Genomic DNA, 16775 nt, shown 5'->3' with positions numbered 1-16775 from the left:
CAAATCGTGTACTAAATACTAATTTCTTTTTAAGTTGTTCTAGACTTCACCATATTTTGCATGTAATTACCATAGTAATGGGAGCATTAACAATTCTTAGATGCCTATCAGGAATGTGCAAAAGGAGATGGCTTAATATTTGAAACACAAATTATTCCAATTAGAAAACAAATCTGTTAGGATAAAATCACCTTTGGTACAAGATCTCAAAAAACTCTGTAACTTAATAGTGAAAAATACCTGACAACTCGAACTGCTTTGCATGTGAAACCTAAAATGTACAAATAAGATGAGAAATGCTGGTCTTGCTTAGTCAACGGAAAAGAAACTTCCATAACAGGCTAAATGATTTAAGTAGACAATGGTACTTGCCCATTGCTGTGTATATTTAATACCACATGGCTAGCAACCTCTTCTGGCACAGAGCAAGTGGGTTGGATTTTTCCATAATATATGGTAGCTTAGGTCACTATATTGTAGCTAATTCAAATTCGTCCCTCCATTTTTCTCTTTCTTTTCTTCTTTTTGGTAAACTTCATCCCATCTACACATCTGAAAAAACAAGTAATAATTCTTCTCCAAAGTGTAAATTAGAAAAATCCTTTCCCAGTTCGTTGTTAAAAAAAAAAAAAAAAAAAAAAAAAGTGAGTATGTTTGTTGAACTACATTGTTACCCAGAATTCAGAGTAGCAGCCGTGTTAGTCTGTATTCGCAAAAAGAAAAGGAGTACTTGTGGCACCTTAGATAAATAAATAAATTTGTTAGTCTCTAAGGTGCCACAAGTACTCCTTTTCTTATTGTTACCCAGAAGTGATTTATATGAACATCTCTGTTATCACACTGTAGCTGTCTAATGAGAAATGGGAAGGAAAGAGTTAATTGGATGCATGCTGTCTACAGAGATGAAGTTCAGTCAACTTTGGGTGACATTCTTGGGGCAGGGTTAAAACATGGAAAAGTAGACTTATGGGAAGTGAATGGAATTTGCTGATATGCCCATCCAAGGTGAAGGAGGGGGAATGTTTGATATATCTGTTCTAATACTTTACATAATTTTCAGTCGTGAGCTTCAAGGATAGAAGAGTATGGCTTGGAATAAAATTTTCCGGGCTGTTCGGCTAGTCAAGTGTGGCTGTTTCTTCCCCCATTCCTGTTCATGAAAAACAGAACATTGGCAAGTCTCACTTAGCCCTGATCTACACTAGGGGTGATCGATCTAAGTTACGCAACTTCAGCTACGTAAATAACAAAGTCGACATACTTAGATCAACTTACTGTGGTGTCTTCTCTGCGGTGAGTCAACTGCTGACGCTCCCCCATTGACTATGCCTGCCCCTCTCACGGCTCTGGAGTACAAGAGTCAATGGGAAAGAAATCTATCCCCGAGCGATCGCGTCTAGACTAGACGTGATAAATCGATCCCTGCTGGATTGATCACTGCCAGCTGATCCAGCGGGTAGTGAAGACATACCCTTAGTTTGATATTTCATAATGCAGTACTCAAGAAATGAAAGGCAAAATGGAGCTCTGCAGCTAGTTAAAATAAATCCAGGATTTTATCTGATGGGTAATGAATTTCTCAGAATTGTAGTAGACCATCCTCTTGTCAACTGATGAGGATGATAGAATATAACTGCTAAGTGAATTTAATGCCAGATAGACTGCATCGGAGACTTAACTCCTCTGCTCTGAGAACAAGTACAGCACAGACAGTGGAAGTGCAGCACCCATTTACATTGCCCTGTCAGTGTGCCTCCAGTCTGAATCAGAGAGATGATCTTGAGGGGCAGTTCACTATTTGTGCCCATCAAGTCCTTAGCACGTCATGACTTTTGTGATATGAACAGATGTGAACTAAGAACTTGGGGCAAGCTTTATATTAGGGTACATTTATATATAGTTTATAGTGGATTAATAACTGATTGATTGATAAACATCATAATAAATGCATAATTAGGTGTTATGGAATCCAAGAAATAAAGAAGTTGCTGCTAATCACATCAGGAGGTATTATAGAAGATTACAACCATCTATAATACATATTGCTCATGTCTATAACTTCTAACATAGTTTATTAACCCTCTATAAACTGTTTATAAATGTGCCCTTCATATAGTGAGTGACTAGAATTGGACTGAAACCCACCAGCTCACCTCCATCTATACATGAAACCACCAGCAGATAGAAAGGACTTCTGGACTTTACTTTCTTGGTTCAAACCAGTGACCTAAGTGTAGAAGACTCCCTAATCTGTTACCAGTTCCCTGCGTCATCCATTTCCTTTAGTTCAATACTTTTTAAAATCTGCTTAAGGAAGAGAGATTTAGCTATCTGATCTGTCTGTTATATTCCTGTACTGTAGCTATCTGTTGTAGGCAATTGGTGAGTTTGAGTGTTTGATACATATAAAAGCAAGGAGAGCCTAACATCGAAGGCTGGAGCTGGGTGTAATGCGAGTAATCACTGTTGTTCCTATTCTGGGCCTTTCTTAAGCAAGAACTAACTATGACAGTGGATTAAAAATGTGGCCACAATGTCACAGACGTATAATGATAATGGCACCAACTCTTTTTTTGTAATGACCCTAGTAGGATTTTTGTATTTCAGCATTAACCTGCTTCATTACCATACATTTTCAACAAATGAACATTTAAAATTATACCAATCTTCCTCTATGTGCAATGCAGCAAAGTCATTAACTATATCAGTTTCTGTAAATTTACAAAAACATGCTATGTAGATATAAATACCTAAATACTGGTATAACCGCGTCCGTGCTCAGGGGTTGTACTGCTTTAACTTTAGTGGTTTCTAAACTAATGTAATGTGGTACAAAAACTGTGTAGACATCCCAAAGAAAGTATGTGGACTCTTTTCCATTAGAAAAATCCTCTCCTCCATTCTCGCTCTGTCCATATGAAGTTGTAAGACATCAGAATCCATTGGTAGTTCTCTTATTTCAGAACTGGGCCCCTTTCTTCAGTATCATCCTTGCCTCCACAATCAAGGCATCTTTAAATTTTTTTTTTTAAGTGCTCCAAACAATTCCCCTGGCCTTTTTTACACCCTTCAGCTTTCTCCTACACTGACATGCTGCAAACTAGCTTTTCTCTACTCTGTACAGTACAGCTCTGCCTCTTAGGATCTGCTTTGGATATCAGAAATCATAGCTGATTACCATTAGCCCAAGCCTCGTGCTCCAAAAGCCGCTTGTTTTGCTCCCTAGGGAGCATGGTGAAAATACTGCTCTTAAGGAACTGTAGTTTAGTTCTTGACAACTGCTCAGGGTATGGATTTAATATGTGCAGAAACAGCAAGCTACCTGAACTACATATATTTAATAGATTTTATAGATCTTTGTAGGAGATCTGCTATGAAAAACAACATAATGTCAGTAGAGATGAATGGCCAGACTGGCCTCTAGGAGCACGAAGACACTGCTAGACATGTGGCAGATGCTGGTGGAGCTAGGCTGTAGATTGATGTTTTGGAAAACTTGAGCAAAATTATGTCAAAAAGTCAGCATGAATGTGAATACTTGGATCAGGACACTAGTCTTTTGTACTTATCTCTCTGCAAGTAAATCCAATAAACCTTGCATGGATATGTTAGACTTTGTATCCCACAAGATTTAATAATTGACTGCCAGACTAGAACATCCTTATCGGCAAAGACTGAGAAGTAATAAGCTCCTGGCCAGAGAGATAAGAAATGAAGTTTGAAAAACTCTTTAGACTAAAGACACTGGACTATTTCCTGCCAAACACCAATAGCTAAAACAAGGCTCTGGGAGATGCATTCCTCATCACATGGGATGCGCTGCTACTCTGTGCCTTTCCTCCCTTTCTCCTTATGTTCTGAGTACTCCACAAGATCCTGGGGGACAGAGTGTATGTCATCATTATAGCTCTGACATAGCCACAACAGATCTGGTATACTTACCTCATTTGCATGATGGTATGCCCTCTGATCTCTCTCCATCCAACTCTGACTCCTTTCACAAGTTGCAGGTCACATCCTCCATCCCAATCAATCTGCTCTACCAGAAAGTGTGGCTCTTCCATGGTTCTAGAATGTGGAAATAACCTGTTTGGAAGCAGTTAAACAAGTAGTCAGTTAAACAAGTACTCTTTAAAAGCAGGTGAGATACAACTAGATACACTTACCCCCACAAATGGACTAGATTCCAATCCTGGTGTGCCTCCAATCAGGCTGAGGCAATGAGCACTCCATTACCACTTATCCTGGACTATATTTTACATCTTAAGCAATTGGCGTTATCCACAAGCTCCATTCATGTGCATTTGGCAGCCATCGTGACCTTTCACTATGAGATAGACAGCCACACCGTCTCCACTCACCCTCTCATGGAACAATTCCTAAAAGGCCTCCAAAATCTTTACCCTCACGTACGGGATCCAATCCTGACTTGGGACTGTGGCCTTTTCCTACACTCTCTTACTAGACCTCCATTCAAACCAATGGCAATATGCTCCTATGTTCATTTATCTATGAAAACAGCATTTCTTGTTATCAGCTCTCCTGGCGGGTTGGTGAAATTGGAGCACTTATGGCATACGCCCCATACACAATTTTTCATAAAGACAAGGAAACAACTAGAGGATCATCCATTTTGGATCTGGGGTTGAGCAACAGGGATGAATTGGTTAGTGAGAGGGTCCCAGAGCTCATGCTGCAACCCAAACCCGAACATGTGCACCACAATTAAACGGTCGCTTAGCCCTAGTCCTGTGAGCCCGGGGCAGCCGCGGGTGTCTAATTGCAGTGTAGACATGAACTGCGAGAATGGGAGTCCTGAGGCTGCTAACTCAAGTGCCCTTGTTGGCAGCAGAACAGACTGCCACATTCTTGCCATTCCAGCCTAAAATGTCCATTATATTCTGCTTCTTGGACTTTTTCTTTGTTGATGATATTTATGTAATGATTAACTGGCAAGAAGAGTTACCAATCTTACATGGATGTATGTCCTTCTCAGAAATGCTTGGGGGACTACAAATCCAGCAGCCTAGTAGGAGCTGCCCTGGTTTGGGGAAAGAGTCAGGTTTCAGGGACTCCACCTCACTTGTCTGGGGTTTGTGCGCGGAGTCGGGAAGCAACAAGATATACCAGAGGAGAGAGAAGAATGAACAATGTGAAGAGGGGGTCAGAATGGCAGGGGTTGGGGTATGAAGAATAAGAAGAGGATGGCATGAGTTAGGATGGACATTCTGTGTGGATGGAAAAATGAAAGAGAATGGGGAGAGGACACTCTCTGAATTTGTGCTTTGGAGAAGGAAGGGGCATCTGAATAAAGGCAGCATATTTACACATTTTTACAAGCAATATGAAAGTTAGTATCTAAGCTTCTTGGATAGTAGTCTCTGTTAATGTCAGTGTTCCATAGGGTTTAATCTGGAGGTCTCTCATACAGCAGGTAGTTTTTCAACAGCAGCAGCTAATCACTTCATTCCCTCCAACATACCCCGATGCTTCCCCTGATAGATTCAGTGCAAACTCAGTTGTGTTGTCTGTGGCTGGGTAACCAGATCTACTTTCTTCATAATAATCTTAAATGATTCCTGGTAGCATGACACACAATTAAAATACTGTTGAGATTTTACTCATTGTAGACCAAAATGTTCAAAACGGTATTTAAAATTGATCTGCTCTAATGTTAGTCTAATGTGTCAGTGCTTGGAAAGAAAAGATAGGCTGTTATAATGAAACTAGAACAAGGAATTTAGAGGCATGATGTGCTTAGTTATGACATCAATATGAAGTGAGACTGTCTGTACCAAGGAAAATGAGGTTTCCAAATAACCAAAGAGAGGGAGTATAAAATAATATGTTGGTCCCTGCCTTGGGTTTTGCATTATTTCAAAATCAGACTTTAAAATATACTAGGCCCCAGTCCTGCATATATCTACATGTCTGTTTACCCTTAAGCATGCGAGTAGTCCCATTGATGAATGATGGGCATAAGTTAAGCATCCTTGATTTAGTTAGCCCTATCAGCAGCCTGCAATACTGTAATGTTTCTCTGTGAAAAGGGCAGAATATATTTTTTCAGTCTCAAATAGGCTCTCTTGTTTTAGTTTAAGGAAAGCAAGAAGGAACCCGGAGAGTGCATGCTCTCAGCTGTAATACACCACAGCAACCCTGAAAACAGAAATGCTTCTGCAGACAGGCAGAACCATAGGAATTTAAATTTTCAATACAGAGAAAATAAAATCATAAGTTACACAGCATACATTAAAGCTACCACTGACCACAAGGCTTGATTGTCTTTCCTGCACTGACTTACTGTTGTTGATGGAATAGTATTTCAGAGGTTTGCTCCTTCTGTCTGGAGTGCTCAAGAGTAGGTAATAGGTGCTTTTTCTTCCCAAGGGTGTTGTGTTTTGGGTACCATTTTGTGACCCTTGTGTTCAGTGTATATCTGTAGCTGTTTAGGGAACATATTTTGGTCTGCAGTGATAACAGTCTTTAGGTCTACATCTCTTCTAATTTAAACAATGGGAAAGAACAGCATCTGATAGCAAATGGAAGAGACTGGGTGTGTGCGAACTGGTTGCGGCTCAGTTGAGTTAAGACAAATTGATGCTAGTAGGTAAGGAAAGCATTTGATAAACAGGCTCAGGCTGAGAGTACAGCTTTGACTGCAGGAGTTTGTCTGGCTTTTACCAATATAGATACCTGTTTCAAGGTTACATTGGATCCATTACAGGCTGTAGATTCACAGATAAGAAGTAACTATCATAGGTGGTATAGTCACCAGTGGCTGGCAACATTTCTCTCCAAAGCAGACTATGCATCATTAATCAATGTCCTATAACTCTTAGGCTAGATTATGTATATGCACTCTGGTTGGGGCTACCCATAACAAACACTCGAGACCTTCAGCTAGTATGGAATGTGGCTGCTCTTCTCTTGAGTTTGGTGAGCCACAGTGAATTCATAACCCAGTCTGCTCTCTGCTCTGCATTGGCTATCTTTTAGCAGGTGTGTGAGTACTGTGACGTTGCACTCCATATGCTTTATGGAAATATGCTTATAAATATGACATAACTGGAGTATGCTTTATGCTAAATACCCCTTGTATGGTGTCATTAGAAAGCTTGTAATCTACTAAGTGTATTCATCCTATTTGTTTGCATGTATTATTTCTATATCTGGAGTTTGGAGAATAAGATATAAACTTGTATCATTGATGTAAACCTATTAAGCGACGTCATTAAGGGTGCTCCAGAAACAATCAGTTGTAAATTGCCTTAGTTACTCGAAAGCCTTCCCGTGTGGGCCAGCCCATGGGGAATGGAGACTAGGGGTCTTACAGTGATATGTGATCATGTCACCTCATAATGAAAACCGTCTTATATCTGGTACTTTTCCATTTAGAAGGGGGGTGGGGACCCAGAGAGATAAGATTCCCGCCTTGTACCAAAGCTATAAGAGGGGGTGGAGCAGGACAAAAGGGGCACCAGTCATGAGGAAACTCCTGTTTACCACCTGAGATGTCTGCTGGAACTAACAAGAACTGTACTGTAGAAAGGATTGGGCCCAGACTAAGGAGGAGTCTGGTCTGTGAAAGAAGCTTATTGGAACATCTCTGGGGGTGAGATATTACTTGTAATCAGTTTCTTAATGTATTAGGCTTAGTTTTGCATGGTTTTGCTTTATTTTGTTTGGTGATTTACGTTGTTCTGTCTGTTATTACTTGAAACCACTTAAATCCTACTTTTTATACTTAATAAAAATCACTTTTGTTTATTAATAAACTCAGAGTACGTGATTAATACCTGGGGGAGCAAACAACTGTGCATATCTCTCTATCGGTGTTATAGAGAGCAGACAATTTATGAGTTTACCCTGTATAAGCTTTATACAGAGTAAAACAGATTTATTTGGAGTTTGGATCCCATTGGGACCTGGTGTCTCGGTGCTGGAGATAGGTAACCTGCTAAGCTGTTTTCAGTTAAGTCTGCAGCACAAGATTCTACAGCACTTGGTTATGTGTTTGCTATTAATTTAGCGTGGACATGTTTTATCAGAAATACTTAACTAAATAAATCCAAATATCCATGAAAATCTATATTATAAAGGTTCCAATTAATAAGAACTTTCTACCCTGTGCCGAAGTTTATACTTTTTTTTTCTCAAATCATTCCCATTCTTTCCATTGTTTTTTCATAATTAATAGGTGGTTTGTTTGTTTTTTTTTTAAAGAAGTTGACTTTGTTCTCCACACAACTGAATTAGTTTCTGATATGAAACTTAAAGTCTGATCTCTGATCGGATACCAGAGTTTTGTATCATGCCCACTGTCAAATCTAAAGGAGAGACTCTGGACACTAATATAATATACAGTTGCTCATCACATCTTAAATGTTCTTGTTAAGAACCACCTTTACTTTTTACAGCACTATTCCAATCACTGCATATGAAAAAAAAAACATAAATGCAGCAAGAGCTCCATTTGGTTTCAATCCAGTTCAGAAAGCAATGTCTTTCAGTTAGGTACATAGTTGCCACTAGTGGTTATGCAATTTTATATTAGAGAAAATTAGGGAGATGTTTTCATTAGTATGTGTGTTAGTGGAGGGGGGTTTCTAATATAGTTTTCCCTTTTCCTTTTTCTTGTGTTTGAGAAATGTGTGATGATTAATTTGCAAGAATGTAGGATGATGTGTTTGGTATTTAAAAACTAGAGTGTTAGGAAGTTGGTTTTTCTCTCCTTGATGCCTCCCAGCTTCCAGATTTTTCTTCTTTGAAAGATAATTATCTGCTGTAGGATCAGTGACAAGTGAAGGATGTTGTACTGTATAGCTGGAACAGAGATAAGGAGAAATTTAGTATAAAAGGAGCTACATGCAGAGAGGAGAACAGGAGGTGGGCAGTGTTTTCAGAGCAACTGAATTCAAGAAAAAAATGTTGTTCCTATGTAGTGTCTTTATTAGGGACTCCTTTAAAATATAAGGCTAGATTCTGATCTCAGTTATACTGGTGTGAATTGAGTCATTCTGTTGACCTCGTTGACATTACTCAGCATTTACACAAGAGTAACTGAGATCAGAATTTAGCCCAGTGTGCGTGGTATTGGTCATCAAGATTGAAAAGATGCATTTAGGTGTTAGGTGGTGGAGCACTGCAGTGTCTGATGTATAGAGTGGGAAGGATGTTCAAGAAAAAGTTAAGCCTTGAGAAGGTGTGACTAGGACAGGGGTTCTCAACTGTGGGTTGAGACCCAGATTATGGGTCCTTTTATTTATTTATTTATTTATTTTTTTAAAAAAATTCTGAAACAAAATTTGATCATGATTTATCTCGCAGTTCAGAGAAATTCCTGGGGCCCAACCTACAGCAGTTAGCATTGCTTAACTTCTGTCTAATGCTACCTTCAGACGCGTTGCTTTGTAACAAATGAACCATGTGCCATATGAGAATTGTTTCATATTTAGCATTTCCAGGTTCTATCAAAGAGTTGGGTCTTAAAATTTTAATGTATTTTCTTGAAGATGTTGCAGTAGGGAAGAGAAATATTAATGCAGAAGTTTAAGTATTGATTGTTGAAACAGATAGCCCAAGATTTAATCTTGGTCTCTAACGAGGGTTGTTGTTAAAATAAAAATGTTAAAAAGGACTCAAAGTTCCAGTCTGGGCCAAGGTAAAGAAATCCCTGGGTTTAGTTCAGTTGATTTTTACAGTCAGCTATTTATTTGAAAATTCATCTGAATGCTAGTGATGTTCTTTGAGTGCTTGTTCAGGTCCATTCCAATCAGATGTGTGCACGTGCATGTTGGCCAGAAGATTTTTCCCCTAGCAGAATCCGTCAGGCCGGCCTGGGTGCCCCCTGGAGTCGCACCTCCATGGTGCCTAATATAGAGCCCTGCCAACCTGTCACCTTCTCAGTTCTTTCTTGCTGACTACCCCAACAGAGGGGTGGGAGGAGGGTGGGTATTAGAATGGACATGAACAACACATCTCGAAGAACAACAATTACTAGGAGTAACCGTTTTTCTTCTTTGACTGCTTGTTCATGTTCATTCCAATCAGGTGACTCCCAAGTCAAATTTAGGAGGTGGGGTCAGAGCTGTCCACTGATTGGAGTATTGTCTGTTGGGTCATCGCATGATGCACAGCGAAAGTGTGTATGGAAGACCACATCACTGCTCTGCAGATGTCCTGGGTGGGAACCTAATCCAGGAACGCTGTAGATGAAGCCTGCGCCCTAGTAGAGTGCCCCATGATTGGAAGTGCAGGAACATCTGCCAGCTCATAGCACTCATGGTTACAGGATATGATCCATGATGAAATACATTGGGATGAACCCGGCTGACCTTTTTATCCTGTCAGCCACCACCACGAACAACTGGACTGACTTCCTGAATGGTTTCGTTCTCTCAATGTAAAGGGCCAGCGCCCTGCGGACATCCAGAGTGTGGAGTCTCTGCTCCCTTTTACTAGAATGAGGTTTAGGATAGAAAACCGGGAGGAAGATGTCCTGGTTGATATGGAACTGTGAGACAACCTTCGGAAGGAAAGCAGGGTGGGGCCTGAGCTGAACCTTGTCATTAAAGAACACGGTGTAGGGCGGGTCTGAAGTCAGGGCCCTGAGCTCAGACACCCGCCTGGCTGAAGTTATTGCCACCAGGAACGTGACCTTATAGGAGAGGTAGAGCAGGAACATGTTACTAAAGACTCAAAAGGTGGCCCCATGAGAGGACCAAGTTGAGGTCCCAGGCTGGAACCGGTTGGCGGACATGCGGGTACAACCTGTCGAGCCCCTTTGGGAAGTGGCTGACCATGGGGTTAGCAAAAACCGAGCGGCCCTGTACGCCCGGGTGGAAGGCTGAGATGGCAGCCAAGTGTACTCTTATAGAAGTCAGCGAGAAACCCTCCTGCTTCAGATATAGAAGGTAGTCTAGAATGTGCAGCACTGAGGCTAGTGTCGGGGGTGAGTCGCGCTGCGCCAACCAGATTGAAAATCTCTTCCACTTGGCAAGGTATGTGGCCCTCATCGGGAGTTTCCTACTGTCAAGGAGGACCTGTCTAACCTGGTCTGAACAGGAAAGTTCTGATGGATTCAAACATGGAGCTTCCATGCTGTAAGATGGAGTGACTGTAGGTTTGGGTGTTGGAGACGTCTGTGATCCTTCGTGAGAAGGTCCGGGGAGAGTGGCAAGGTAATCGGGGCTCCCATGGACATGTCTAAGAGGGATGTGTACTAGTGCTGACGGGGCTAGGCCAGTGCTGTCAGTATGACCTGAGCACGATTTCTGCGGATCTTGAGCAGGACCTTGTGAACGTGCGGTATCGGCAGGAAGGCATATAGGAGAGCCCCTCCCCAATGGAAGAGGAACGCATCTGCTGTGGAGCCTGGGCTGTGATTCTGGAACGAGCAGAACTGCTGGCACTTCCTGTTGCGTCGCATGGCAAAGAGGACAATTAGGGGAAATTCCCACCTCTGGAAGACTGAATTTGGGACATCCAGGCAAAGGGACCACTTGTGGCTGCGAAATGACCTGCTGAGGTGGTTCGTCAGCTCATTCTGAATCCCGGGGAGGTACAACACCTGCAGGTGGACTGCATGTTCTATACACAAGTCCCATAGAATGAAGGCTTCCTGGCATAGTGGAGAGGAGCGTGCACCCCCGTTGGTTGATATAGAACATTGCAGCCATATTGTCCATCATGACTGATACCTATTTTCTGGTTAGGAAAGGGCAGAATGTCTGACACGCTAGGCTGAGCTCTCTGACATTGATGTGGAGGCACAGATCTGCCTGTGACCAGAGGCCTTCAATCCTGTGATCCCCCAGATGAGCTCCCCAGCCCAAGTCCGATATGTCCATCACCAACTACAGGGATGGCTGTGGGGCAGCAAAAGGGACTCCTGAGCACACCTGCTGGGCATTGGTCCACCACTAGAGCGAATCGAGGATAGGGCAAGGCAGGGTCACGATCCTGTCCAAGCTGTCAAGGGCTGTTCGATAGAATGACACGAGCCATGACTGGAGCAGCCGGAGCCTGAGCCTGGCATGTTGTACCACGTAAGTACAGGCTGCCATGAGCCCGAGAAGCTTCAGGCAGTTTCTCATGGTAGTAGTGGGAAACTGCATGACTCCCTGGATCATGTCGTTGAGGGCTTGAAACCTTGCCTGTGGGAGGAATGCCCTGGCTTGGGTCGAGTCCAATACCACCCTTGTGAACTCTATCCTCTGGATGGAAGACAGAGTTGATTTTGCAGACCCAGGTTCTCGAAGGCGGTTCTGATAAATGAGACCCGAGTTTCCACTTGTGTCCTGGAACGGCCTTTGATCAGCTAGTCGTCGAGGTACGGAAACACCCGTGCCTGATGTCTCTGCAGAAAGGCAGCGATGACTGCCATGTCGTTCTCTCTCCCTGTCCTCAGCATGATGGAAGATGATAAAACCAGCACATCTAACATAAGTTTCGGTTTGGTTTTCTTGACTTTAAATAGTGATACATAACTAGGGCTCTCTAGTGGTAATGGAAGTGAACACATGTTGTAACATGTTACAAAGACTTGTACTCTCCGCTGCCATTGTGTGCATTACTGCGTGTGTTACACCTCAAACAAATACAGTAGGATTGACTTGTAGCCTTGGCATGCATCTGTCTATGTTCTTTGGTGCATGTGCACATATTTACCCACGCCTTGTGTTAGGATTGTAAAAGATCATGCACTGGTGTCTGCACCTGCAAAATGTGGGTTTATGTATATGCTTGTGCACAAATGAAGGCCCGGCTAAGAATGTGACCCAATATATGCTCTTTTTTAAAAAAGGCTGAATCTTGCAGAGATTGTGTGAAATGCATGTGGGCAAGTAGTTATGAATGCTATCCAAATGTAACAGACATGCCAGAGAGAGCTGTCAAGCCATTGGCAGACCTCTGTGTGATGCCTAGTGTTTCTCCCTGCTGAGTAGGTCTCAACATTGTTGGTATCTGTAAAAAACGTTCGCTAGAACAGTGCTGTTGTGCCATTGTATTTTTCCTGCACTGTACAATTATAACTGTACCTTTTTATTAGGGACAAAAAAAATCCATAATTAAATCTGGTCCATAATTCTGTGATAGGCTGCATTATGTAATGAAACTTGTAATAGCTAAATAAACTTACCCTAGGAGTTCAGTAAATGTGTAGTTGTCACCCACACCTATTTTAATGCAGACTTGCTTGGCACTGTTTTTCCCTTATAGACTTTACATTCAGAAGGGATCATCATGATCATCAGTCTGATCTTTTGCACATTGCAGGCCACAGAACCTTACCCACCCACTCCTGTAGTCGGGCCATAACCTCTGGATGAGTTACTGAAGTCCTCAGTATTGATTAAGTGAAGTGCTATTTCTCCTGCAAATGTTATTCCCTTTGGGGAAGAAAACAGGTGGGAAGGGAACCAATAACTCTCATAACTTCATTTTTTTTGAAGCTGGCTTCCTGAGGCAGCATGTCACTGGGGGAGTGGGCCTGGCCAAAAGTTCCCATAGGGAACAGTGAACTTGTGGGTCTGCTGTTGGGTGACAGGTCACTGGATGTTCTTGCTGTCCATCGGCCACAGGAACTCTTATAGCTCTAGAGCAACCAGACCCTATTGCTATACAGTGTCAGTTCATAATGTTCATTTGGATATAATATGCTACTTTGCCAGGGATTATATCAGATACCCCCACACCAAACCCAAGAGCCCAAACTATGTGTCATTTTTGTGTAAGAACTTCCACAAGTTCAGGGGTGATAGGTGGAATGATGCTACTTGGGGTCCTCTCCTCCCACTTTGTGATCATTGGCCACTTTTTGGGTGATATTTATATGATATTCATCCCTTCTGAGCTTGGAAATGGTGGACTAGTATAGGCTGAGAAGCATAAGGATGGAGCGTAATTTTCCAGGATGACTTTGAGTGGACAAATGAGTGTGTATGAAAATATGATGTTCAGTGCTTGATGAAGGTCATTTTACTCAATGAAGTCAAGGTTGTGATTACTATCCCTCTGTTCTTGGAAAGAATCTCTTCAGAGTGGGAAAATAAGCAGTCCACAGTGTATGCTTTCTAAACATTTACAGTAATAGAATCTGAACCAAAAAACATGAGTGGCACTGATCTAGCAAACAGTGATACCATTCTCAGTAAAAGAAAGTGGGTGACAGATACATGTGGTACTAAAGAGAAATGGGAAGTGTTAACATGGTAACCCCAGAGTGAAGAGAAAGCAAATTTCCACCACTCAAGTGGATGGCAGCACTTCAAACTGATGGTTAAAAAGATTAATCATGAAAGAGCTTCATTTATACAAGAAAGATTCACATATGTCACCTATGGGCCTGATTCCTTTTCAAATTATCTGTAACTGTGTTATCTGTTTTAATCAAACTTTAATAGGGCAACAGATCATGTTGTGTCCATTTCAACCTAATTGTCAATTTGGTGATAAGCCCTAACACTCAGTGAAGTCTTACACCAGAGTGTTTGGTGGTATCACACGTCCCTGTAATCAGATGCTGCATTTGTCCCACAGCCACTGAAGAGAATGTAAGGGGAATAACAGTTTGTGCCACTTTAGAAAGGGACCAACCTTTAATACATGCAAAGGTTAGAGATGACACTAAGGGCTTGGCTACACTTGCAAGTTACAGCGCAATAAAGGAGCCCCGTCCACACTAGCTCATTACCTGTCCACATTAGCTCATTACCCGTCCACACTGGCAAGGCATGTAGAGCATTCTGACTCCATGGCTACAGTGCTGCTGGTACTCCACTCGGCGAGTGGAATAATGTTTGTTGCGCCTTTGCTGGAGCGCCGCAGCACCAGTGTGAACAAGGTGTTGCATTACTGCGCTCTGATCAGCCTCCGGAAACGTCCTATAATCCCCTTAAATCAAGTGACTACTCTTGTCATTGTTTTTGAATTGCTGCAGGAATGCGGATATGCCCGTTGAAAGCTCCGTTTCTGACAGCCGGCTGCTTATCTGCTCCGAGAGAAAGCAACCATTAGTGTGGAATGCTGTGTATGTGGGGGGGGGTTGCTGCTGTCTGAATTTACAAGACAGCATGCTGACATGCTCTCAGCCCCCCAAAAACCCACTCTCTCTCCCCCCACATACACACAACACACTCCCTGTCACACTCCCCCTTCTCCCCCCCATTTGAAAAGCGCGTTGCAGGCACTTGCATGCTCGGGTAGCTACCCATAATGCACCCCTCCCAATGCCGCTGCAAGTGCCGCAAATGTGGCCACACCAGTGCGCTTGAAGCTGTTAATGTGGACAGACAGCAGTGTTTTCCCTACTGTGGTCTCTGAAGGCTGGCTTAACTCAAAGCACTCTCTATCTGCAAGCGTAGCCATACCCTAAGAAAAAAGCAAGTTAAGTAAATAAAGTTGCTCTCTACACTACATACTGATGAATAAATCTCAAAAAGGCTACTTGAAACCAGATGGAAATAGTCTCCTTCTTTTGTTTCAGGTTACAGCCATCCATCTCTGATAAAACTTCTCCAGCAGCCACAGAACTTGGTAAGTGGTTTGCATAAAAGACACAAAATAATTAAATCAGTCCTTTACCCCTCCAACCCTTGCTACTGGTTTATCTTGTGTTAACTTTAAAAAAAAATGGCCATAAATTCAGTGTCTTTATTAAGTTCATGAATTTCAATGTCTAGTAGAGTTGTAAATTTACGTTCCCAGGCTTGTCTTTTGAAGGTGTTGTGCAGGTGTTGTTTGAGGACAAGGACTGGGATGTCAGATGTGGAATAATTATGCAGATAATGTGAATATGTTGCTTAGCAGTGCAAGTCTTCAGAAAGCACAGCATCCTACACCCTTGTTGCCCATGAAGTGGAAATTATGGGAGGGAATCCCACATGAAAGATGTTTGAATAATATTGCATTATAATTCAGTCTGCTTTTTTGCCATGGCCTTTCTGGAAGTCATGGGTTCCATGATTTTTGTATATATATATATTTTTAATTTGACTTTTAACAGTTTAGCTTGTGCATGTGGGTGAATGCATAGAAAGATGAGCTGAATTAACTTAACTGAAAACGTTGCATGATTCCAAGTTAAGCCCTGAACTGTATGAGAGTCTGAACCCAAAAGCTCATCAACACTGTGTAGATGTGAAAGACCAGATCAGTGAATTCTCAAGGAGAGTTCTCATTTCTCCAGGAAGGGTGAGTCTACTTTCCCTGAAGGTAAAACAAAATGCCTCAAAATGTTTTTAAAAACCAACATGGAGAATTAGGTCAGCTGCCCAAAGGCAACTCTGAATATTATGAAAGCACTAGCAGTTCTAGATAAGAATATAACATAAGAAAGGCCATACTGGGTCAGACCAAAGGTCCATCCAGCCCAGTATCCTGTCTACTGACAGTGGCTAATGCCAGGTGGCCCAGAGGGAGCGAACCTAACGGGTAATGATCTAGTGATCTCTCTCCTGCCATCCATTTCCACCCTCTGACAAACAGAGGCTATGGACACCATTCCTTACCCATCCTGGCTAATAGCCATTAATGGACTTAATCTCCATGAATTTATCCAGTTCTCTTTTAAACCCTGTTATAATCCTAGCCTTCACAACCTCCTCAGGCAAGGAGTTCCACAGGTTGACTGTGCGCTGAGTGAAGAACTTCCTTTTATTTGTTTAAACCTGCTACCCATTAATTTCATTTGGTGGCCCCTAGTTCTTATTTTATGGGAATAAGTAAATAACTTTTCCTTATTCACTTTCTCCACACCACTCATGATTTTA

General features: G+C 42.1%; 1 protein-coding gene across 3 annotated transcripts in view; it reads left to right on the top strand.

Moving 5' to 3' along the window:
- Nucleotides 1-16775, top strand: part of ABAT (4-aminobutyrate aminotransferase) — a 144315-nt gene that overhangs the window by 92437 nt on the left and 35103 nt on the right. For all 3 annotated transcript variants that reach the window (XM_038420038.2, XM_043494676.1, XM_038420040.2), the window contains exon 6: nt 15491-15540. In XM_038420038.2, the coding sequence (XP_038275966.1) occupies nt 15491-15540 (50 nt within the window). The remainder of the gene's footprint in view (nt 1-15490; nt 15541-16775) is intronic.

Source organism: Dermochelys coriacea, chromosome 10 (genome assembly GCF_009764565.3).
Source record: "Dermochelys coriacea isolate rDerCor1 chromosome 10, rDerCor1.pri.v4, whole genome shotgun sequence".
Lineage (NCBI taxonomy): Eukaryota > Metazoa > Chordata > Testudines > Dermochelyidae > Dermochelys > Dermochelys coriacea.
The sequence above is the reverse complement of the archived record's forward strand: the minus strand, read 5'-3'. Positions and strand labels throughout refer to the sequence as shown.